General features: G+C 66.3%; 1 protein-coding gene across 3 annotated transcripts; it reads left to right on the plus strand.

The window, feature by feature from the left end:
• Positions 1 to 511: 511 nt before the first annotated feature.
• REXO1 (RNA exonuclease 1 homolog) lies at positions 512 to 22,122 on the plus strand. Of its 3 annotated transcripts, XM_036234183.1 has the most exons (17): positions 515 to 1,028; positions 11,717 to 13,440; positions 14,333 to 14,437; positions 15,153 to 15,363; positions 17,115 to 17,278; positions 17,551 to 17,682; positions 17,785 to 17,908; positions 18,561 to 18,674; positions 18,803 to 18,940; positions 19,078 to 19,191; positions 19,658 to 19,731; positions 19,989 to 20,099; positions 20,616 to 20,731; positions 20,813 to 20,951; positions 21,052 to 21,172; positions 21,259 to 21,343; positions 21,424 to 22,122. In XM_036234183.1, exons 1-17 carry the CDS (start codon positions 872 to 874, stop codon positions 21,443 to 21,445), a joined length of 3,651 nt encoding a protein of 1,216 aa, XP_036090076.1. In that variant the 5' UTR covers positions 515 to 871; the 3' UTR covers positions 21,446 to 22,122. The 3 variants fall into 3 exon arrangements, with proteins under 3 accessions (XP_036090078.1, XP_036090076.1, XP_036090077.1); XM_036234184.1 differs by lacking the exon at positions 21,424 to 22,122 and having other exon boundaries at positions 21,259 to 21,347; XM_036234185.1 differs by lacking the exons at positions 20,616 to 20,731; positions 20,813 to 20,951; positions 21,052 to 21,172; positions 21,259 to 21,343; positions 21,424 to 22,122 and adding an exon at positions 20,358 to 20,588 and having other exon boundaries at positions 512 to 1,028.
• Positions 22,123 to 22,728: the final 606 nt, after the last annotated feature.

A 22,728-nucleotide genomic window follows, 5' to 3' on the forward strand; every position in this document is an offset into this window, starting at 1 on the left:
CACATTTATGTCATTTTAAAAACTAGTACAGAACCCAAATGCTGCTCAGACATATAAACCTGCATGCATGTTTGCAGTAGACAAAGGCGGAAACAACCCAAACGTCAGTCATCTGATGAACGGGTAAACAAAATACTGTTCAGCTTAGCATCCAGGGCAGGGCCTGGCATAGGGTAGGTGCTGAGTATTTGAGGGACAAATGAGTGAATGAGAACAGGACTTCTCTTGTGGATCTGGGGCTTAAGGCTGCTGTCATGAGTCCTGGTGGGAGAAATTGAACAGTTATTGCGAGACAACTGTATAGCAGGGCAAAGGCGAGTTTTATTTAGATCCTAAATGGGGTAACTCAGGCATTGGGGTTGCCGGGTACAAGTACAAGGCACGTCCAGCAGAGGGCGCTGTAAAGCAACATCCTAATAAAACGCAAATTAAATGTAAATGAGCCATAGCCAGTCCCTGAGAGGGCATTTCCCCGTCAGGCGCGCCGCGGACAGCCCAACATCGCAGGGGTCTTGAGCTCAAGATGGCGCCGCCGCCCTGTCCTCCGAGGCGGCGGCGGCGCCAGGGAGGCTCCCGGGTGCCTCAGGCAGGATAGTCTGCATCTGCCATCCATCCTCTCGCGCCCGCCCGGCACAGCCTATATGGGCTTGCGACCCGTCTCGGTCCCACGAGAGCAGGCGTTTCTGATCAGGCGCGCTGCGGACAGTCGCTCCCGGGGTCCCTTGCGGCGGCCTCCAGGGGGCCTCCGGGGGCCTCGAAGCAAGATGGCGGCGGTGGGGTCTGTGAGGCGCGGGCGGCGGCGACCGCGGCGCCAGTGAGGGGCCCGGGGGCCCGGGCGGCTCCGGGCCGGGGCCTCGCCGCGGGACGGACGATGCTACGCTCCACCGGCTTCTTCCGGGCCATCGATTGCCCCTATTGGTCTGGGGCACCCGGGGGGCCTTGCCGGCGGCCCTACTGCCACTTCCGGCACCGCGGGGCCCGGGGCCTGGGCGCGCCCGGCGGCGGCGGAGCGGCGCCCCCCGCAGCAGGTAATGCCCGGCCGCTTGCCCGCCCCGGGCTCGGTTCCCCCGCCCGGGCCTGGACTCCACCGCCGGGGCCTTCTCGGCCCCCCCGGTCCCAGCTCAGTTCCCTCCCCACACGCTCGCGGACAACGTCTCCCTAGTCGGTCCTGGGACCACACACCTCGGCGCCCGGGGCAAGTCGCGGTCCCTCCGTCAGCCCCCATTTCCACGAGTGTGAAACGTAAACAACAAGAGGACTTGCTGTCCTGGAGGTGTCGCGAGGGCGGAGTGGGCCGAGGCAGGCCGCGCGCGGGGCGAGGGGACGAGCGCGGCTGAGCCCGGTCGGCAGGCCCTGGACTCCACCTGCCCTTATTCGCGCCCGAGCTTCTCGGGACAGGGGACCGTTCCCGCCGCCCCCCTGGACCCCAAGCGCTTGTGGCAGTTGGAATTTGTTTTCTCACTACTTCCCTGGCGGCGCGTCACTGTCCGGCCGAGCGTCAGATGCGACTGCACGGGGAATGAGACCCGACGGGTGGGAGGGGGCGCGCGTCCAAGGAATGCCCCGCTTCGGGCTGAGCAAAGCACCTCAGCGGACCAGACGTCACATCACCGCGGTCACGGGCACTGTCACGATGATCGGCACTGTCACGGCAGAGTTTGCTGAGAGCTGCGAGGGATCAGGCAAGGTTTCTTGCAGGAAGTGTGGGATCTGAGCTGGGACGCTGAGAACGGGCAAAAGGGGGACATGGCAAGGAAAGGCATGGAGGGAGGCTTAAGTGTGGCCTGATTCCTCCCGAGGGAGATTCAGGCTCCGGTCGGTGACCTTTGTCCTTCAGGACTGGCTCTCCCTTCCATCAAACCCAGATCTCACGCCTTCTCAGTTTCAAATATCTTGTCTTCTCTCATGAGACAGTTTTCATCTCAGGACATTCTTACTTAAAAGAGAATTAAATAATGGGTCCGTTTCCCCATTATTTGCCAGGAAAAACAAAAAAGGTCAGATGTTCTCAGAATTACCCCATAAAGGTGCTTAGACCAGGGGCACCTGCAGCCGGCCAGATGCAAACAGCCATTGGGTCCACACCTGTGCAGGGCCGCTGAGCCCTGAAGGGCGGGGATGTGGGAGCCGCTGCCATTCTCATACCTTTCACCCAGCTCTGGTTGGGGCGGTGGAGTCAGCGGGGAAGGGAGTGCGTGTGAGAGGCTTTTCAGAGGTGATACTCAGCTCACGGGGTGGGGGGTGGTGTTTGTCCTGCTAAAGCCCGGTATCTTGACTCAGTTTACTTCTTGGCATTGCACCTGGTGTTCTGCAGTGCCGGGCTTCCGGGTTCTTCGCCACTGGGACAGACAGGGCAGGACCGTTCCGTTCACCCCGGCGTTCTGAGCTGTTTTCCAGCCCTGCGTTGCCTCCAGGCCTGCCCAGCTCTCCAGGCCTGCCCAGCGTCCACTCCCCTCCTCGGGCCCCCTCCCACCCCCAGCCCGTCTTCTGGTTTCTTTCTACATCACAAATGGCCAGTTCATTTCCCAAAGGACCATTTTCGAGAGCTCATTTGGTGATGTAGCCCTGTCTGCTCCCCTTTACCACAGGGAAAAAATTCAAGTGACCACGCTTTACCCCACTGCTTTGCATTTTTCTTTCGCAGGTGAGAACAGGCAGTCCTGGTCCCACCTCTGGTTCTGGGGGTATGGGGGGGTGGGTGGGAAGGCTTCTGGTTACCTTCTGATAGAACACCACCTCTCTCTGCAGCGGGGCAGAATTCGACCCCAGCTCAGCCTTGTTCTTGCCGTGGGGCCTCTGTGACCCTCTGGTTCCTCCTTTGTGGCGTGCTCATGCAGCTGCCCTTGAGGAAGCCAGGGGTGAGTGCGTGTCTGGATCTCCCTTCCTTTCAGCTCTTCATAATCCAGATCTTTCCAAGCTGTTTCCTCTCCAGCTTGAAAGGCTGCAGTGGCCCAGGCTTCGGCCAGTCCACTTGTGACAAGATGGGCATGGCCGGGCAGAGGTGGCTGGGCCCCATCTGCTTGGGCGGGAGCCCGCTTGCAGGCAGGGTGTGTGTGTGTGGGGGGGGTCCCTGTGTGGCCCAGCCCCTCTGGCCTTGGGCCACTGGCCCCCTGAGCCGTTCAACAAAGTCCGCGGCTCATGAGGGGGCCGTGGGGATCCTTCTCGCCCTTCAGGCCCAGGCTCCCCATCTCGTGTGCCTCCATACCTGGGCCTGCCAGTGCCAGCTATGGTAGCACCTGCTCAGACAGGCTTTCTGTGACCAACAGTAGTAGGGATGATTGTCTCCACCTTACAGAGGAGGACACAGGCCCAGAGATGGGAAGCCACTCGCCTCTGTACACGTAGCTGGTAAGTAGGGGACACAGGGCTGAATCCAGAAGACCAGGCCTTGCTGTGCTCATCACCTCCCACCGATTCCTCCTGCCTAGCTGCTGCAGGTCGCACGCACACCTGGCAGGTAGCAGTGAGACCTGGGAAAGTGGGAATTACAGGACTTGAGCTCTGAATCCTGAGGACAGGCGGACGGAGGGCTTGGCTCACAGCGGAAAGCAGGGTTCCAGCTGCTAGCAGCAGCGTCAGTGGCAGCCTGCTCCCCCTGGCCTCAGCAGTCTCTGTGGGCTGGCGTCCTGAGAGCAAGGGAGGATGGAGCCGGAGTAACACGCGCCTCCCGGCAGAGGGTCGCCTTGGGTTTGCTCCTCCGAGCTGACTCGGCACAGGCAGCCCGCAGGCTGCAGCGCCCCCCTAACCTCTCCCCGCGGCCTGGGTGCTGGCCAGTTTCGGGTGGGGCCACTTCCCCTGCCCTGTGGGGAAAGAGCCAATACTGAGAAACCCCAGCAGAGAACAGTGTCACGTCTGCATCTGAGGCCTGGCCGGGGTGTGGGGACCCAGGTGTTCGGTCAGTCACTGTGGCTCCTGGCTGGGCAGTGGCACTTCCCACTTCATCTAGGGTGGGAACTGGGCCCCCAACCCCTCTAGGCCAGGAGCACGCCCTCCCCCCCACTTTCCCCTGGGATGGTATCCACTGCGGAGACCTCTGGTCAGGCTGTTTTCTTGCTGAGGCCACTTTCCTTTTTAAGCATCACCTCTCTGTCCCTCCCTGGAAGCTGCGCATTGGGGTGTGGCTGGAGCCCCCAGGGAGCTGGAGATTGTAGCTCCAAGCCTCCCAGAGGAGGGGCTGTCACCAGGCAACACCTGGGGGGTGGGCGGATCTATTGTTCTATTGTTCTGAGCTCTCTGTGGAGGAAGGTGCCGGGCTCAGCCTTCTTTCTGTAGTTGCAGTGCTGAGGTCACCTCTCACACTCACTGTCCCACCGGCATAAAGAGCCGGGGTTTCTGTGTGTGGTTCAACCCCGCACAGACTCCTCCGTTCAAAGCACCTTTTTTGCAAGACTCAGAGTGACGTCCATTTTGAAAACGCTAGGGAAGACAGAAAGCCCCGCTCCGTGCCCGTCCCGCGGCCCCCAGCTTGCTCAGCCTCCTCAGGTCTCAGAAACCAAGGCTCGTGTCCTTTCACCGAAGTCGTGATCCTGCCACAAGGACTGAGCTGGGTTCTGTGCGCGGAGCCTCGTGGCCTCCAGCAAGGGGGGGGGCAGCCCCCAGTCCCAGTCCCCTCTTGCCCCCTCTGGGTGGCCAGGGAGCTTCAGAAGCCGCCTCCTCGCCCAGATCCACACGTGGGCATTTTAGGTGTCTTTGTTTAGTGTCAGTCAGAACAGCGGGTCTCACTCAGGGCACAGGCTTCAACGGGTGGCCCTCAGCCTGGATGAATCTGTCCCCACCCCCCAGTGATACTGAGCAATGTCCGGGGACACTTGTGGTTGCCGCACTGGGGTGGTCAGGGATGCTGCTCAGCACCCCACAGTGCCCAGGACGGCCCCTCCCCCTCCCTGCAGAGACTTACCCAGCCCCAGATGTCAGTGGTGCCGTCGTGGTCACTGTCCCAGCGCCGGGTTTTCCTGTGATTGGGGTGGGGGTGGGTACACAGGCCCAGGCCTGCAGGGACGAGACAGACCCCGAAGAGCCACCGCCTCCCGCACTCAGGCCTGGAGGCTAGGGGCGTAGGAGCTCAAGCGCTGGGATGGGGTCGGGGACAGCCCGGCCAGCTGGGAAGGCTCAGGATGTGGCCCTGAGTTTTTCAGGGGTTCTGGAGAAGAGGTGGGGTGCCTGGCAGGCTGCAGTCCTCTGATGGGGTAGAGCCCCAAGCATTTCCTGTTGTGCCAGGAGCCGGGCCTGGGAGGGGCCCCCCGGCAGGCAGTATCGTCGGCCTCAGTTGTCTCTTCTGCAAAATAGGCCTCAACAGACAGCGCTGCCCCCTCCGTCCGACGCGGCCGTGCGACGCGCCTTCCTGCTTTGCCGCTCTCACCCCCCAGGCCCTGGGGTCCCTTTCACAGAAGGTGGTTTGTAAGCTGCGCGGTGGGCGCCCAGGGGTGGGGCTTGTTCTTGTTCTTTGAGCTGTCCCCTTGCAGCATGTGGCCTCTGGCAGGTGCGGTCCGGTTCTCGGCAGAGGGAGGGACACAGGCGGAAGCGGGAAGAGCGGACGCAGGGGCAGGTGCGGGCGGCCGGGTCCTCGGGACTGCCGGGGTGGTCAGCCTGCGCCTTCGAGGACGCAGGCACGTGTGCGGGCAGTGTGGGGGCGCCTGGTTTTCTGGAGACGGTCGTGTGGAGCGCAGGGCCGCGGGGCGGCAGGCAGGGCTGAAGGCCCAGGGGTGCTGCTGGGGAGCCCTTCTGCTCGCCGCGTCAGTTTGCTGGAGGAGAGCAGGACAGGAGGGTGCCCTGGGGCGGGGAGACCTAGCTACAGCTCGTGCTGGAGCCTTGGCTTGGACACACAAGCACCAGTACACTCTGGTCTCCATGCCATCTGTAACATCGAGCTGGCTCTGAGGCCACCCAAGGGCTCTTCTGGGTCTGTGTGAATTCAGTTCATATCTGTGCACCAGGCGGGGGTCCCTGGAAGCGAAGGAGGGGTGTCCAGCATCACAGGTTCGGGCTGGGGTCCAGGACAGGGCAGTCGTCGGGAGGGCAGTCGGGTGCGTGTGCCCCAGCGGCGGTCACCGTGCCGGGCCGTGAAGGACGGGCAGCTCGCCTGGCAGCGGGCTGCGAGGAGGCACTGCCCCGCGGTGCGGGGCGCGGAGGGCAGTGCGGCTGGGGGCGACAGAGGGACGAGGGCCGGCCGCCCCCCCCATCACTGCCACCGCGAGGGGGCCTGGCGGGAGTCGTCACACTGACTTGTCACTCGTTCTTCTCTAGCGCAGGCCTCCGGGGAGCTGCCACGGGCCAGCGAGCCTGCCCCAGAGGCAGGGAGGTGGGGGGCTCAGAGCCAGCGCACGCCGCCTGGGTGCTGGGAGGTCTGTCCTGCTGGACCGTCTCCTCCGATCACAGAGGTGTGCCCGGGGGCAGCCGTGGCCCCACCCCCCGCCCCCCCCAGGGTCTGCCTGCCTGCCATGCGTTGGTCCCTCACCCATTCACCCTGCCGACCCTCGAGGCATTCGTACCGGCCAGCAGAGGGGTGCGGAGGGGAGCTAGGGGACCAGCACGTTGAGCAGGGGCTGGCAGGGGCCGGGCGGGGGCAGGGCCTGCAAGGCGATGGGGCGGGGGCGGGGGCGGGGGTGTCCCTCCACATTCGCTTCAGCCACGTCCCGGTGGTGCTTGTCCCTCTGTGTCTGAGAGGCCAGATGCGCCTCTGTGCAAGCGATGGTCACACATCATGGTTGCTTGTCTGGAGAGTACAGTGTCCCCTCCTCTGGCAGAGTGGGCCAGGGGCTCCTCACAGAGCAGGGCTGTGGGTGCTGTTTCAGGAGCCAGCCCGCAGTCACCCCGCCCTGACACCTGCCCAGGAGTCAAGCAATAAAAGCCCCTGCGCCCACGTGTGCCCCAGTGTGTGGACTCTTTCTTGGGGCGTGCCGCTGACTCCCCTCACCTTGGCGCCGTGGCCCGGGGACACATGAGTGCCACAGCCTCTGTGCCCCAGCTGACTTCCCTCGGGACGTGGGAAGGGGCTCCGAGTTCCAGGCCCGCGGGCTGGGGAGCCTCCGGGAGGCCTGTCCAGCGGAGGAAGTGGCTCCAGAAACACCTGCTGGAAAACCCGAGCGCTTGGTGACTTGGAAGTGCCCTGGGGCGGGAAGACCAGGCACACTCTGTCCTGAACCTTCTTCATGAGCCCACAGAAGCCCCTCATGCTGTCATAGCCTGTGAGGATGGAGAGGTGCAAGGGAGCAGGCCGCCCGTCACCCCAGGCCCCGGCCGTGGCCCCCGCCACGCCTTTCCCGAGCTTTATGTCGCCCTGTGTGTTTCTGTGCATTTTGGAGCCTGGCCGGTCGTTCCAATCCTGGCCCTGGAGAGGGTGGCCCAGCAGCCTGCATGGTGAGGGACGCCTGGGCGGCCCTGGGGCGCAGAGTGCGTGGGCTGGGGGGTGGTCCCGGGTCTGGCGAGCGCTGGCTTTCTTCCCCTGGAGCTGTGCTGCGTGGGCCGCCGGCGCTGGGGCCTGGCCGTGCTGCTTTTCAAGTGGGGCTGTGGAGTTGGGGGGGCATGAGGGGATGCTGTTGGAGGTCCAAGCCTCAAGCCAGTGTCCCAGGCCCTCCAGCATTGTCACATGCCCCGGAAGCGAGGGGGCGGCCCCGGAGTCTGCGTCTCCAGGTGCAGCCCAGCCCCCACGGTGGTGTGTTGGATGTCGCCCGTGCCCATGGGAGCACGTTCTGGTCGCCGTGCCCCTCCGGGAGCCCGGGCTGCCCTGTGCGGTGTGGGGCTCGCCCTTGCAGAACAGCTAGGGACCAGGCGCTGCCCCGCCCCCCTGGTTCCAGGCTTCTGGCCTGCGCAGTGGGCACCTCGACGTCCAGGAGTGGCGGCCAGCCCCTGAGGACCTGGGGGCTATTCCGCCCTCCAATGGCGGTGGCCCTCGGGGGTGCTCTCTGCGAGATCCCACGTCCCAGAAGAGACCCCAGTGTGGGGCGCTCTGACCCAGGGCCTCGGCCTCCCACCCCACATTCCTGCCAAGCCAGGCTGGCGGCCCAAGCCTGTTCCACCACTGTGGCCTCAGGGAATGTCCTATCTCCTGGCTCCACCTCAAGGCCTCTGCCACCCAGGGAAGTTCCCGGCTCCACTGTGACTGGCCCTCGTGTCCCTGCTTATCTCTTGTTCGGCAGGGACTGCGTCTCCTGGTGTCCCTGCCACCCCACTGGGGAGGGTCGGCAGGCTGTGACCGCCACCTGGCTCGGAGGAAGCACCCCTGCTGACGTGTTATCAGGCTCGAAGCGGGGGGCGGGACCTCTGTGCCGCCCCGACCTTATCTTCAGACCTTGGGCAGACTAGGGGGAGAGCGGGCAGGGCGATGGCTGGGCGTGCAGCAGCCAGAGACGGTGGGGTCACGTCCTCCCCAGTGGGGGCCTCGTGCTCGGTGTCTTGTCCTTGATTCTGTGTGCAGCAGTTGGAAGGACGCGGTCGTCTTCTGGAGTGGCGGGTGTGGTGGGAGCTGGGCGCAGCACAGGGCAGGTCTGGAGGGGGCCTGGGGAGGGCTAATGCCTTCTCGTTCAGCCTTTCCCTAGCTCTGTGGCCCTGGCCTGTACAGGATGCCCACCCAGGGCCCCAAGGCCCAGGGGGCTGGAGGGAGCAGGCCTGGCCTCCGCCGTGCCAGACGCCTGCCCCAGAAGCTGATGATCAGGGTCACTGGGGGAGCCACACGCAGCTCTGTAGTCAGGAGAGGCACCACTCTGTCCTTCAGCCAGGCGTGGTGCTGGGTGCACAGAGCCGCACGGGCAGCCAGGGCAGGTGGGCCGTGGGGGCTGTCCCTCCCCACCCTGACCCCACGAGGGCCTTCCCAAAGGACATCCCTCAGGCGAATGCCAGGCAGGCCCTGAGCCTGGGGTGGGGGGGCCCGGACAGCTGGGCAGGAGCAGGCCCCTCCCCTGCCCTGGAGTGGGGAGCAGGAACCAGGTCCCCAGAGTCTGACTTCTAAGAGTGTAATTTCTGCTGTCTGGCCCCTGGGGGGCTCCCCAGATGGCTCCCTTTTCCAGACACTGTTAATCTTGTTTACTAGAGGTGGGCTCAGTTCGCTTCCATCCAGATCAATTCCCAGTAACTGGGGGCAGGTGCCAATGGCCCTTCCCCACCTTGAGGGTCACCTGTCAGTCGCCTTCTGATGCTCCTGCTGGTGGGTGGGCAGAGACCTCAAGGCACCCAGCAGCTTGCAGAACATTTTATTGTGAGCTTCTCTAGCTCCACGGGTCCCTCAAGGATCTCAACCCTCCTAGGCAGGTGGCGCAGGAGGCTAGATGGCATGAACAGTTACCTTTTGTGTTTCTGTCCCCCTGACTCTCAGGTGATCTGGGGGTGGCTCAGGGGGCTGCCTGCTTCCGAGGCCGAGCTCCAGCACCGAACTTCTGAGCAAGGCTGCAGCAGAGCCTGGTAGTGTCCTCTGAGCTCCCGACCCCCCATCTAGAGGCCCTCACGCAGGTGACACCCTCAAGGTCGGGGGGGGGGGAGGGCGGGGATGAGGCACCCCCGGGGGGCAGGATCAGGACCTTGACTCAGGCCCTCCCGCAGGGCAGGCTGCTTTGGCTTCTCCACGCAGCGGGTGGGGCGGGGAGGCAGCCCCGACCTGGGACTGGAAACACCCAGGCAGAGCTCCTGGGCACCTAGCTCGAGGGCTGGGTGCTCTGGCCAGGAGCCAGCGCCCTCCGAGCGAGTGGCTCGGCCCCCATGCACGACTGCTCCCTCCCGCCTGACGAGCAGATCTTTTGCCACTAGAGGGCCGGGGCCGGGGCCGTGGGCGAGTGCCTTGTCCCTCAGGACACATGCTTGGGCAGGGACAAAGCCGGGCTCGGCCCCAGGGCCCAGTGGCTCTCCTATCTGGTGTCTGAAGCACGGGCTCTTTGGGGGACACCTCTTGCTTTTAAATATGGACTGACTGAAAGTCTCCCAGCTTTGTCCTCTGAGCACATCCTGCCCTTGGAAAGGACTGAGGCCTCCGGGCTGCTTTGCATGTGGCCTGTGGCCCTCTGGGCTGTGTATGGGTTCTGATCGCCCCCTTCCATCGGTCCTCATCAGCATTGCCCACCTGTCCTGGTGGAGGGCCTTCCCACCAGGTGGGCCCTGGCGCCCATGCCACAGGGGAGGGCCAGGTGCTGTGGAGCGTCTTAGCCTAGGAGGGAGGTTGGGAAGTGAGGTGAGCCAGACCGGAGGCCGCCCCAGACACCAGTGCTCCCTGAGGGATCCCTCTGGACATGCCCGTGAGTGACCCTGGCTCCTGGCTGGTGCGTGGCCTCGGCTCTCTACTGGCTGCTGGGACTTCCCTGGGTGGCGGTGGATCTGCCTCGGTGCCTTGCGACCCGTTCGGGGTCAGGGCGGCCAGAGGGTGGCCTCCATCGTACTGCCGAGTTGCCGGCCTTCCCTCAGGACTGTCCCCCACCTTGTTCCCATGCTGTGGCATCCTCAGCTGGGACACGAGGGCAGGAAGTGACTGCTCTCAGTGTGAACACCGCACGAGGAGCACCCTGGCACCTGTCTTGCCGCTGGCACCCAGCCCTGTGGCGTCTCCCCTCCTGTCTCCCACCCTCAGCCCCGGCGTGGCCCTCCTTGTCTAAAGCGGGAGCACACACTTCCCTTCTTTTTAAATAGAATTAGAAAATAGGGACCAACTTAAAAGCCAGACCACGTGCCTGCCGGGGTCCCCTCCCTCCCGTGTCCCCTCCCCACAGCAGGCCAGGCCCAGCCACTGTCACCTGTGGCTGCATGGGCTCCTCCCCAGATGAGGCCGTGTGCGTTCCCTGGAGCTGCCAGCGCACGGGGGGCCCTCACGCAGCACAGACGGACTCACTGTCCCGCAGGCCAGGGGTCCACCCTGGGCCTCATGGCTGCGGCCAGGCGTGGTCAGGCCTGGCTCCTGGCGGCTCCTAGGAGAACCACTGTCATTCCCCACCACAGGGACCAACCCTGGGGGCCTTTTCTGTAGACGCGCTGCAGAATGGCGTCCGGCGGGGCCTCTGGTGCCCGCGGCAGGTCGGCGTCCTCGCACGCGGCGCCGCTTCCTGGGGACCGCCCCTTGTTTGCGTTTGGTTGAGAACGTGACCGTCTGTACATAAGTGCGGCTCCTGGAGGCTCACGCCGACACTGGTGGCCCTGGGCCTGTGCCGCCGTCTGCAGCGTGGACCCAACGCGCCGCACACGGTCCCCCGCCCCGGCCGATAGAGGCAGTGACAGCGCCCGCTGCTTGCTGGCCCGCTGCGGCTTCGTGCGCGCCGGGCCTTCGTGAACACAGGGCCTTTCCCGCTGCCGCGCCGCGGGGCCGCACACGGGCCGCCCTCTGCGCGCGGCGGCCGCTTCCGTGGTTTCCGCCTCGTGCTGGGCTCGGCCCTGTGGGGCCTCCTGTGGCTGTGGGTGGCATCGGGCTGTGTCTGCTCACCTTCCTCCCCCCCAGCCCTGGGCCGGGCAGCTCTGCACACAGGCCGTCCCAGCCCTGTGCGCCGCCTGGGCGTCGGGCTGCCTGGCTCGGAGAGCTCGTGGTCTCCCCCACTCCTCGTGTCCTCCCAGGGGCCACCCCAGTCCTCGGACCTTGTGGCTGTCTCTGGGGCCAGCGCGCTGCACCCCTTGCTCCACCCGTCAGCCTCCGCAGGGGGGGCACTTGGAATCCTGGGCGTGCAGCAGGCCTGGCCCCCGCCGGCTTTCGGTCGAGGCAGCGGCTGCTGCTCCCCAGGGCTGCTCACCACTGTGTCCTCCCTCTCTGTTCCAGGGCTCGGCTATGACCCGTATAACCCGGAGCTGCCCAAGCCCCCCACACAGAGGGAGAATGGCGTCCTGGGCAGAGGGGGCGAGCCCCGCTCGGACATCCTGGAGCTGGAGCTGGTCAACCAGGCCATCGAGGCCGTGCGCTCCGAGGTGGAGATGGAGCAGCGGCGGTACCAGGAGCTCCTGGAGACAGCCCGTGAGCACATCTCAGCCGAGGTCCCCGCCCTGGCGCCCCACGGCCCCGCCGCTGGCTTGGACGAGGACACCTTTCCCCTGTCTTTCGAGTACAGCCCTGGCGGCTGCGACCTGTTGAGCCCCGACGCCGGCTACCAGCCCACGCCGCTGGCTGCCCCCGCCGAGGCGGGCAGCAAGTACTCGCTGGCGGCTCTGGACCGGGCTCAGGGTCATGGCAGCGGGGGCAGCAGTGCCCTGGAGTATGTCCCCAAGGCAGTGAGCCAGCCCCGGCGGTATAGCCGCCCGGTATCCAGTGGCAAGTATGTGGTAGATGACTCGAAGCCGTCCACAGACCTGGAGTATGACCCGCTGTCCAACTTCTCTGCCCGGCTGCTCGGCGGGGCCAGCTCCAGGGATGGCCGGGCCCCCAAGCGCCCTCGGGGCTCCCGTGGCAGCAGCGAGCCCTACATGCCCGCGCTCAAGAAGCCCTGTGACCCCTTCGGGGGCTGCGATGCCCGGTTCTCTGACTCAGATGATGACGATGCCGCAGCAGCGGGGCGCCGGCCTGTCACCGCCAGCCCCCCGAGGGCCCGGGCGGGGGCCGAGAGCAAGGGCGCCAGGAAGCCGGGCTCCAGGGAGGGCCAGGAGCCCGAGGACGGTGGCCTGCGGGAGACCAAGGAGATGGCCGTGCAGTACGACGTGGGGGACCTTGGGCAGCCTCCCAAGGGCCTCGGTGGGACGTCCCTGGCCAGACCTGAATTCCCAGCCATCATCTCGCAAGAGCACAGTGGCCCCAAGGAGGGGAGACCCAAGAAGAAAAGTGGGGTGCTGTCAGCCCCCAGCCCTAGGGACAGTGGCCGGAAGACAGACAGGGGTGAGGACAGAGAGCATGGGAAGCTAGCTGGGAAGCCCTGTGCCAGCAAGAGGGGCCCGCAGGCTGGCAGCCACCAGCACAAGGGGGAGCGGCCCCAGGGGACCAAGAAAAAGCCATCTCTGGCCACCTCCGTGGCCAGCTCAGGGAAAGGCCGGCCCGAACGGCCGGGGCTGCAGCCAAGCCCCACACGTGGGGATGCCCCCCAGCTGCCAGACAGGACAGGCGGGAAGGCCCCACCAGGGAAGCTGGCGGAGCGGAAGGCCTGCTCACTGGACGAGGGCGCCTCCCAGGCCGTCCCGAAGTTGCCGAGGAGGGCCCTGAGCCATGTGGACCTCTTTGGGGACGAGAGCGAGGATGAGGAGCCAGGGCCCAGGGCACCGGGACCGCAGCCCCCCGCCCTCCCCAGCCTCAGCTCCAGCTCCGACTCGGACTCCGACTCCAGCCTGGGGCTCGTGGCCGCACGGGGGCCACACAAGCGGCTCAAGGCCACCCCGTCCCCCTCGCCTGGCCAGGCCTCCCCCTCATCCTCCCCCTCATCCTCGGGGGCGGGCACAGACGTGGACTACGCAGCCTTGGAGAAGGAGGTCGATTTCGACTCGGATCCTATGGAGGAGTGCCTGCGCATTTTCAACGAGTCCACCTGCGTCAAGACGGAGGACAGGGGCCGGCTGGCCCAGCAGGTGAGCGTCCGGGGTGCTGGCTCCCCTCCAGAGTTCCCCTGTGACTGGCCGCCCAGCGCCAAGACGGAGATGGCTCTTACCTCGTCCAAAATTCAGGAACCCTCAGTGGCTGCCTGCTGCCCCCCTGCACCTTGTCCAGAACGAGGACGCTGGCTCCTGGCCCGCCCGGTGGGGTTCCGGCCCACCGGGGCTCCTGTGCAGCATCTGAGAGCCGCAGGATGGGGTACTGGGTACCCCCGGGGCCCTGCCCCTCCCCCAGCCCCTCCCCCTTTTCACCACCCTCTGCTTCCTCTACCTCTGGCTCCCTTTCCTGGCTCCCTTTCCTGTCTCCCTTTCCTGTCTCCCTTTCCTGTCTCCTTCCCTTTTTCCTTTACGCTTTGTTTCTTTCGTTTGTTCTTGCCCCTCCCCTTCCTCCTCAGGCTTTCCTCCCAAACCTGTGTGCACCCCACTCTGTATCTCCTTGTCGTGTGTCCCCATATCGGCCACCAGAGGGAGCTTGCTTTAAACAGGACAGGCCGGGCCCCCCCGCAGAACCTCAGACACCTGCGGCGCCTGTGCAGGGGCCACAGGGTCCGGCCGGCACTGCGGCCGGGCCGCGGAGGCGCCGCCGTCCGGGCTCATCCCCTCATTCCCCCTCGTGTCTGTCTGAGCCCTGCCTGGGGCAGGCGGGCGGGTGGTCCGGAGGGCTGGCGCGTGTCTGCAGAAGTCACGCCTGTGAGGCCTGGAAGGTGGGCTCAGGGTTCAGCTGGCCTGGGCGGAGGTGGGGCCCCACCACGCCACCTGGCGTCTCTGGCCACCCTCCTCACCCGCTCCGGCCGGGCGTCCGCTGACCGTTGGTGTGGGCGGCAAGGCGTGGGGAGGCTCCTCACTGAGGAACACACGTGTGTTCCAGTCCCCCAAGAAAGAGAAGGTCGAGGATCGGGAGCCATTGGGCCTGAGCACTCTGTTTCCCGGGCAGAGGAGGAGGGTGTCGCACCTCTCCAGGCGCGGCAAGGAGGTGAGGCTGCGGGGGCCCTAGTTCGTGGGGTGAGGGTGAGGGGCTCCTTTGGCAGAGCAGGTCCAGTACTCCCTGTGTCCTGGCAGAGGATTCTCTGGGGCCCATGGCCAGTCCTAGGGGGGAGGGGGGCGGGGCCCAAAGCCGGGAGACCGGGATGCGGGCGAGCCCTCCCCCAGATCACACTGCCTGGTCTGTCTCCCCCGAGCTGTGCCCATGTGACCTTAGGCAAGTAGCCAGGCGTCTGTGAGCCTCAGCTCCTCCCGTGGTCCGGAGACGGGAGCGGCTGCCGGCTGCGGGTCGGTGTGGGGCGGTCACCGGCGTGGCACAGGGAGCGCCGGCTGGGTGGAGGACGAGCCCCAGGCTCCAGCCCTGGCAGCTCCTGATGATTCAGTCCCGGGGGGGGCTTGGGTTTTGGAAGGCCGTCCAGAGCAGGTGAGGTCAAGCAGGATGGACCAGGCAGGGTAGTCGAGGCAGTGATTCCTGCCCGCCCCACCCATGTCGGCTCAGGGCACGGCCTGGGCTCTTAGAAGCTGGAGGTCGGGAGAGCGGGGCCACGCCGGCACCTAACCGTGGGCAACGTGCGCTTGAGGGCCGCAGCGCTGCCCTGGTGCCTGCCACGGCGTCCGTGCGCTCCTGCAGTGGAGCCAGCCCGTAGTCCTCCTCTTTGCCTGCCGCCCCGACACATGGCCGGGCCCTGGGATTTCTCTCCACCCAGCCGGAGCCCGGGAGGAGAGTCCCGGCACCCCCCGCCCGGCCGCCCACGGCCCAAGAGGTGTGCTACCGGCGGGCTCAGCAGGCGCAGAGGGAGTCAGCCGGCTGGCTGCAGGCTGCCCAGCGGCCGGCTGAGAAGCCATCCTCTGTCCACCTCTCAGCCCCTGGCGAGAAAAGGAGGACAGCCCACGTCCCCAACCCTCGCCTGGCTGCAGGTGAGTCCTAGTGCGGGTCCCGGGTGGCCAGGCTCCCACGGTGCCAGCACTGGGGGCCCCGGGCAGAGCCCAGCTGGGTCTCGGTGCGCGTGTCTGTGAAGTGGGATCGAGCGTCCCCGGCTGTTAGCAGGAGGTGGGGGCTGGCCTGGCGCAGTCCGGCGGCTCAGGGCCTCTCCTCGCTTTGGTGGGGTCTGGCAGAGGAGACCCTGAGGGGTGCCTGTCTGCCAGACCGAGCCTGTTCTGTACTGTCCTCCCGCCTCCCTCTAAGGCCCTGACCCCGAGGTCGCCCTGTGGCCCTCCCGCTCTGTCTCTTTCTGGTCTTTGTGTCCCTGCCTCCCCCAGGTTCCTGAGGCGTTGGAGGCTGGCGGCCTGGCTGGGGCTGGTCTGAGTGCACACTGGGCTCCAGACAGTGGTGCTGGGAAGGGGAGCCAGCCTGAGGGGGAGTGCAGAACCGAGGCCCGGGGCTCAGGCCTCCTGACCCAGGTCAGCTGACCTGGGGGAGGGGCCGGGGCTCCGTCGGCTCCTCGTGCTGCTCTGAGGGGCGCTCCTTCCCGCTGGGCCTTGTCCGAGAGTCGGGCCCACACTCAGGTGTCTCCCTGGTGGCACCTGGAGGCCTCTTCAAGACACAGGCTCGGCCTCCCCAGCCCAAGGTCTGCCCCGTCTGGGGTGCCCCTGCTGCTGCTCAGACACCCCCTCGGGTAGCCGGCTGAGGGGGCGAGCGGGCCCCGCAGGGTGCTCCTGCAGACACAGGCATCCACAGCCCTCCCCGGGCTTCCCCTGGCGCCTCCAGACTCTGGGCCCTCACTCCCTCCCTCCCCAGAGCGCCCGAGGTAGATCGTGATGGTGACAGGCAGGTGTGGCTTTGAGGCCGTGTTTTAGCCCAGGGAAGGGAGATGCCTGCGAGCTGTGCACACCTGAGACATTCCGAGCTCAAAGCCTGAGCCCTGCACTTGGCCGGGCTCCCAGCCGCTGCCGGTTCTCCGGACGTCTGGGGTCCCGCCAGGTGCCGCGCACTTGAACCGCGGGGCCGTAGACGCTGTCCGTGCGTTCCTGAGCGCCCGCTCCACTGGCCGGCAGCTCCCTGCGTGGCCGGCGTGCGCCCCGGCGCAGGACTCCCAGGGCGGGGCCTGGGCCCTCTGCTCCGTGCCTCGCTCTCCTCGTCCATCCGTCTGCGCCTGCCTCTTCGTCAGCGCTGAGCCCAGGTTCAGCCTGTCAGAACCCCGCACATGTCCTCGGGGTGCCCCTTCCCACCACCCCACCGTGAGTCCTTGGAAACAGCCCCGCAGGCGGACGCCCTCCTCCCCGGGTGGGAGACCGTCTGGTTTGTGACCTCATCAAAGGGAGAGGCAGAACACAGGCAGGGCAGGCAGGCCAGCTGGTCACAATGACCGGGCCAGGGCGCCCCAGACCCTCTGGTCCCCAGCCCAGGAGCCAGGGCCTTTCCTCCCTCAGACGTCTATGCCTCGGAGTCGGGGGCCGGAACATGTGGCAGAGGCTCCCCACGCCCCCTGCCACTCGCCGGACCACCCCTCCGGCCTCCTCAGCCCCGTCGCGCCCCCCTCTCGATGGACTTCCCCGAAGCAGCTAGAGCCTGATGTCGTCCCACGGCCCGCGTGCCCGGGCCCGGCCCCTGCCCCTGTGCTCCGGCATGCACGTGCTGCTGACGCTGAGTGACCGCGGCCGCCTGGTGCTCTGCAGCTCGGTGATGGGCGCGCTGTCCTCCTGCACTCACGTCCCCTGCCCCCCGCCAGCCCCCACAGGCGCCAAGAGAACCCTCGCAGCCAGCAGCAGCCAGCCTCCCAATGGCCTCGAGCCAGGCGGCCAGCCCCTGAAGACGCGAACGCTGTCGGGCATGGCGTCCAAGACCACCAGCACCGTCACCCCCAAGCGTGTGGCACACAGCCCCTCGCTACAGGTGAGCACCCCCCGGGAGCCTGGGCGCACACGGCGCTGGTGGCACCGCGCGCTCCCTCGCCTGCCCTCGAACTCGCCACCCTCCCCTCTCAAGGGCGGTTTCGGTTCAGAGAAGCGCCGCACGCCCGCCCCATCCTCGGCCACGCCACCGCGGCCTCCTCTTGGCACTGGCCAGCCAAGCCCGGCGTCCAGTAGGGGGAAGTCTGGGGGTCCAGGAAGTGTCAGAACCAGGCAGGGGCGTGTCACCCTCTGCTGTTTCCGTGTCCCCTCCAGAGTTTAAAGAAGCCCGTTATCCCAAAAGAGTTTGGGGGCAAAGTCCCCACCGTCGTCCGCCAACGCTATCTCAACCTGTTTATTGAGGAGTGTCTCAAGTTCTGCCCCTCCAACCAAGAAGCCATAGAGAAGGTGTGTGAGCCGGGCCGGCGCCGGGGGTGTGGGGCCGGGCCGGGGGGGCCGGCGCCGTCCCTCGGGGTCCAGGGCTGCAGGCTGAGCGGGTGTCGTGCCCAGGCGCTGAACGAGGAGAAGGCGGCTTATGACCGCAGCCCCAGCAAGAACATCTACCTGAACCTGGCTGTGAACACGCTCAAGAAGCTGCGCGGCCTGGGCCCCAGCACCGTGCAGGGTCTCAGCAGTAAGTCGGCGGGCGCGGGCGGCCCCGGGCCCCTGCCGGCGGCCTTCCTGCCACTCCGGCATTGAGATCCTCAGACAAAAGGCCCCCGGCTGTCAGCCTCTATCCGAGCTGCTCAGCTGGCTGTCGCCCTGTGCCCTCAGAACAGCCTGTCACTCGTAACCACCCTCCCCCGGGAGAGAGCGAGCAGAGAGAGAGCCGCGAGCCAGGGTCTCTCCAGCGAGGGCCCGCTTGCCTGCTAATGGGCGGCCTCTTCAAAGCACGAGGCGCCTGCCCCGCTCTGCACATTAACCCCGAGGACGCGCGGTGGCCCTCGAGGTGCATTAAGCCGACAGCAGGCGCTTCGTGTGCTGCTCTCGGTCCAGCCCGCCCTCCACTCCTGGCGAGAAGGCCTCAGAGCTCCCGTTAAATTCCCCCTTTCCCCCTTGAGGGCGCAGAGCCCTGCTTGGGCGGGGGGGGGGGGGGCTTGCAGGCAGCTTGAGGCCTGCGGGTCCCGAGTTAGGGTTGAGGGCAGCTGCTCAGGGTCACACGAGGACAGACCGCCTTGCCTCTGGGTGGTAGGGGGCTGTCCTGGGAGCACCCCGAGGAGGTGGGGGAGCACCAGGGCAGTGTGAGGGGGTCTGAGCCTGGTTCACACATTCTCTCCCCCTTCCAGAAAGTGGTGGCCGCAGGGTCGTGTCCCATGAGGTGGTGCTGGGGGGCAAGTTGGCTGCCAAGACTAGCTTCTCGATCAGCCGCCCGACCAGCCCACGAGTGGAGGACCTGAAAGGTGAGCCTGGTCTGTGGCACAGGGGCCGCCGGGCGCTCTCCCACCCTCCCCGGCCCCTTTTAAACGCCCGACGCCTGCCGCGTGGCCAGCCTCGCTGTGGGCTCACTGCCTGTCCTGGCGGTCCCCAGGGGCCGCCCTGTATGGCCGCCTCAGGGACTACCTGCTCTCTGAGGACCAGCTCAAGGAGAACGGCTACCCCTTCCCGCACCCTGGGCGGCCGGGCGGCGCCGTCATCTTCACAGCCGAGGACAAGCCCCCCAAGGATTGTAAGTGGCCTTCTGTCACCCATGCTCGGCAGAGGGCGGGCGGGGAAGGCCGCTTGGGAGAGGCGACAGCACAGGCGGGCTGTGCAGACAGAGGGCCTGACGCCTCGGCACCCTGACCCACTGCGCCCGCCCCACAGCCTCCTGCAGGGTCTGCTGCCGCTGCGGCACGGAGTACCTCGTGTCCCCCTCGGGCCGCTGTGTGCGCGACGAGGAGTGTCACTACCACTGGGGACGGCCCCGCCGGAACCGAGGTGAGACCCCCTGCACCCCTGTCCCCCAACCCCCGCCCCACACTCCCTAATTTCCTCTCCCTCTATTGTATTTTGTGACAAAGCGACGCCAAAACCTTCCCGTCACAGTGTTCGGAGGCGGATGACAGGAGGGCCTCCCGACACCTGTCGCCCCCTCGCCTCCACCCACCTTCAGTGCTCACGGGGACGCGCAGGCGCCAGGGACAAACGGCTCGCCTTGTCCTGCAGCTGCTGGTGTCACTCTGGCCAGCGCGGCTGGGTGTGCACCATTCTCCCGGAGCGCCCGTGGCTGCTTGCAGACCCAGCTCCAGGGGCATGCGGAGGGGTCCCGGGCACAGCGTCCCCATGGGCGAGCCCCCGTGGGGCCACCCCTGCTGCTCCGGCAGGGCCCACGCGGGGTCGGGCTCGCACCTGTCCCAGGTCCCGGAACCCGGGGCTGGGGCCACTAACACTGTCTCCCTCGCAGCGGCTGGCGGCTGGGAGACTCAGTACATGTGCTGCTCGGCGGCCATCGGCTCCGCCGGCTGCCAGGTCGCCAAGGTGCGTCTCCTGAGCCTCGCTCGATGCCTCCTCATCCTGGGAAGCCCCCTCCCTTGTCCTGGCTAGAGCTGGGTCCCTGAGCCACCCTCTTCCTGTCCTTCGGTTTGTCTGCCTTAGAAAGGGAACTTGGGTCCACGAAAGCCCTCAGCACCGGCCCGGCCCTGAGAGCCCAGCCTCATCGGCTTTTCCTGAGGCCCCTGCCTCGCCTCTCCCTCAGAGCCTGTCACCCTCCCCTTCCTTCCCGTCCCCGCCCTCAGCAACACGTGCAGGATGGACGCAAGGAAAACTTGGAGGGGTTCGTGAAGACCTTTGATAAGGAGCTTCCGGAAGACGCTCACCCTGGGATCTACGCCCTCGACTGTGAGATGGTGAGTCGGCCTGCCACGACCACGGTGCTGGCCGAGGACTCGTGGGCTCTGCAGGCCGCCGGGGCCTTGCTGCTCCGTGGGGCCCGCTGCCTGCCTTCCCGGCATCTCTTCCTGGAGCTTTGGGCCAGATAAAGAGCGGGTGAAGAGCTGTGAACAACAGCCGAGCCCTCCGGGTGGGCCACGCGGTCTGTGGCCTTCAGGCGCATTCGGCCTTGCCAGCATCTGCTCACAAAGGGCGTTTGTCCCGTCACCAAGCAGACGCTGTCACCTGACCCCCAGCACACACCACATGCCCTTGAAACAGCTGGCTTTATTCGGGGCCCTCGGCGTTCACGAGCACAGCGCGGGCTTTGGGAAAGGCACCCCCATTCACACCTGCTCCGACCCCCAGGCCCGTAAGATCTCTGCCACAGGGCTCAGGGGCCGGGGGCAGCCTGGCCGTGAGCACCGGGGTGGGGGTGTGCGGCGCGGGCCCCCGCCAGGGCCGCGTCTGAGCCGCGTCCTCCCGGCTCGCAGTCCTACACTACGTACGGCCTGGAGCTGACGCGCGTCACGGTGGTCGACACCGACATGCAGGTCGTCTACGACACCTTCGTCAAGCCGGACAACGAGATCGTTGACTACAACACGAGGTGCGGCCTGACCCCAGCTCCCAGGTCGGGGACCCTGGCGCCCTCCCAGCCACCCTAAAGCCCCTTCCTCTCTGTGCCCAGGTTTTCAGGGGTGACCGAGGCCGACCTCGCCGACACGAGCATCTCGCTCCGGGACGTCCAGGCCGTCCTGCTCAGCATGTTCAGCGCTGACACCATCCTCATCGGACACAGCCTGGAGAGCGACCTGCTGGCCCTGAAGGTATCTCGGCCGCGCCCCTCAGAGGGCGGGCGGGACTGCGCTGCTCTGGGCGCGCCCGGGGCGCTGGACCGGGGCCCCTGACAAGCCGGCCGTCCCCCAGGTCATCCACAGCACCGTGGTGGACACGGCGGTGCTCTTCCCACACCGCCTGGGCCTGCCCTACAAGCGCTCCCTGCGGAACCTCATGGCCGACTACCTCAGACAGATCATCCAGGACAACGGTGAGGGGGGCCGGGCGGCCCGGGGCCGGTGCTGCGGGCGGGGCGGGGCGGGGCCGGGCCCACCCTGACCTCTGCCCCCTCCACAGTGGACGGGCACAGCTCCAGCGAGGACGCCAGCGCCTGCATGCACCTGGTGATCTGGAAGATCCGAGAAGACGCCAAGACCAAGCGGTGACCGCCGCCCGCCCGCCCGCCCCCCGCCTCTCCCGCTGCCCCGGCCCGTCCTCTAGCCCAGGCCTCTTCCAAAACAGTGCAATAAATCTCGAGAGCTAACCCTGTCCACCTCGCCGAGACCTGGAAACCGAGAGCACGGGAGGAGCCGGCAGCACCGGACCGAGACCCAGCACCGTGGAGGCCCCTCGCCCTCCCCGCCTCCGCCCCAGGCCTGCCTTCCGGAGACTGCTGCTGACTCTCAACGGCACCTGGGCCCTGCTGTGTCCCCGGCAGCAAGACCACCTGCTCCTCCCCCACCTGCCAAGGTGTCGGGTGGGCCAGGTGGGCTCGTCTGGGTTTGCTTAGAGAGGGGTTGTCTTTTTTATTTTGTATTGTTATTTTTATTGTTTCTAATTTAAACCTGATGACTTGCACAGTTGTCTTCCCCCTCCCGGAGGAGCAAGACCCTGGTGCTGCTTCCCCACTGGGGGTGGGGGTGGGGAGCAGGGGCAGTCAGCTGGCGCCTCCACAGCCACCAGGACCTGAGGGTCCAGTCTGACCTGGACCTGGTCCGGTGGGGGCTAGCCTCCCCCAGCCCATCGGGACTCCTTGACCTCTGGGAACCAGCCAGCCCCACCTCCAGCCTCCAGGGCCCTTGGCCTCTGGACACTTCCCATTCCCACTGGAGCCCTGCCCTCCCGAGGGGCCTTCTGTGAGGCCCACAGCCCTGCTCCCAGTGCCCCGACCTTCTCTTCTCCAGCCCCAGGCAGGGACAATAAATGTTTGTATGGATTTTAGATCTTGTGGTCTCTGGTGGTATTCTTGGTGCCAGGTGTGGAAGTCATCGTCCCTGTGACCAGGGCTTGCCCCAGTGGGGGAGCAGGAATGAGACCTTACCTGCCAAAAGCCGGCTCCAGGGCCCAGGCCCCTCATGACCCTGCCCCCTATTCTGGGGACACCGTTCCAGAGCAGACTCACCACCCTGGGCAGCCTGGATTGGGGCCTGTCACGCCTTCCGCCCCTCGGGGTGCTGTGACAGTCGACCCAGCAGTCCTGCGAGTGGGGCCGCATGGCCAAGAGGGCAGGGTGGCTGAGGCCGAGTGTGCCCAGGCCCCGAATCTACCCACTGGTGTGTCTACACTAGCGGGGGTGAGAGGGCCAGGCTGCTCAGGCCTCAGCTTTTAACTCAGAGTGAAGTGTGAATCCAGATCGGGCCTGAGTTGCGAGAGGCCCCAGGGTTCTGGGAGGGGGCTCTGGAGGAGGCCCTGCCGCCCCGGCACACCCCTCTGGGGCTGCTGTTTTAACCAGTTGACTTTGTCCCACTTCTTCCAAACTGGAGTTGTTAAATACCTCTTGTTTGCTAAGGACGAGGCGCCTGTGGTTTCTGTGGTGTCTGCACCCCC

The sequence above is a fragment of the Rousettus aegyptiacus genome, unplaced genomic scaffold (genome assembly GCF_014176215.1).
Source record: "Rousettus aegyptiacus isolate mRouAeg1 unplaced genomic scaffold, mRouAeg1.p scaffold_m13_p_16, whole genome shotgun sequence".
In the NCBI taxonomy this organism is placed as follows: Eukaryota; Metazoa; Chordata; class Mammalia; order Chiroptera; family Pteropodidae; genus Rousettus; species Rousettus aegyptiacus.

Excerpts from the sequence above, each read along its gene's own strand:
- REXO1 (XM_036234183.1), top strand. The coding sequence starts at position 872 with ATGCTACGCTCCACCGGCTTCTTCCGGGCCATCGATTGCCCCTATTGG. Across the intron at positions 18,675-18,802 it reads ACGAGTGGAGGACCTGAAAG|GGGCCGCCCTGTATGGCCGC; the intron begins GTGAGCCTGGTC and ends GGCGGTCCCCAG. Across the intron at positions 21,344-21,423 it reads GAAGACGCCAAGACCAAGCG|TGCAATAAATCTCGAGAGCT; the intron begins GTGACCGCCGCC and ends CTTCCAAAACAG.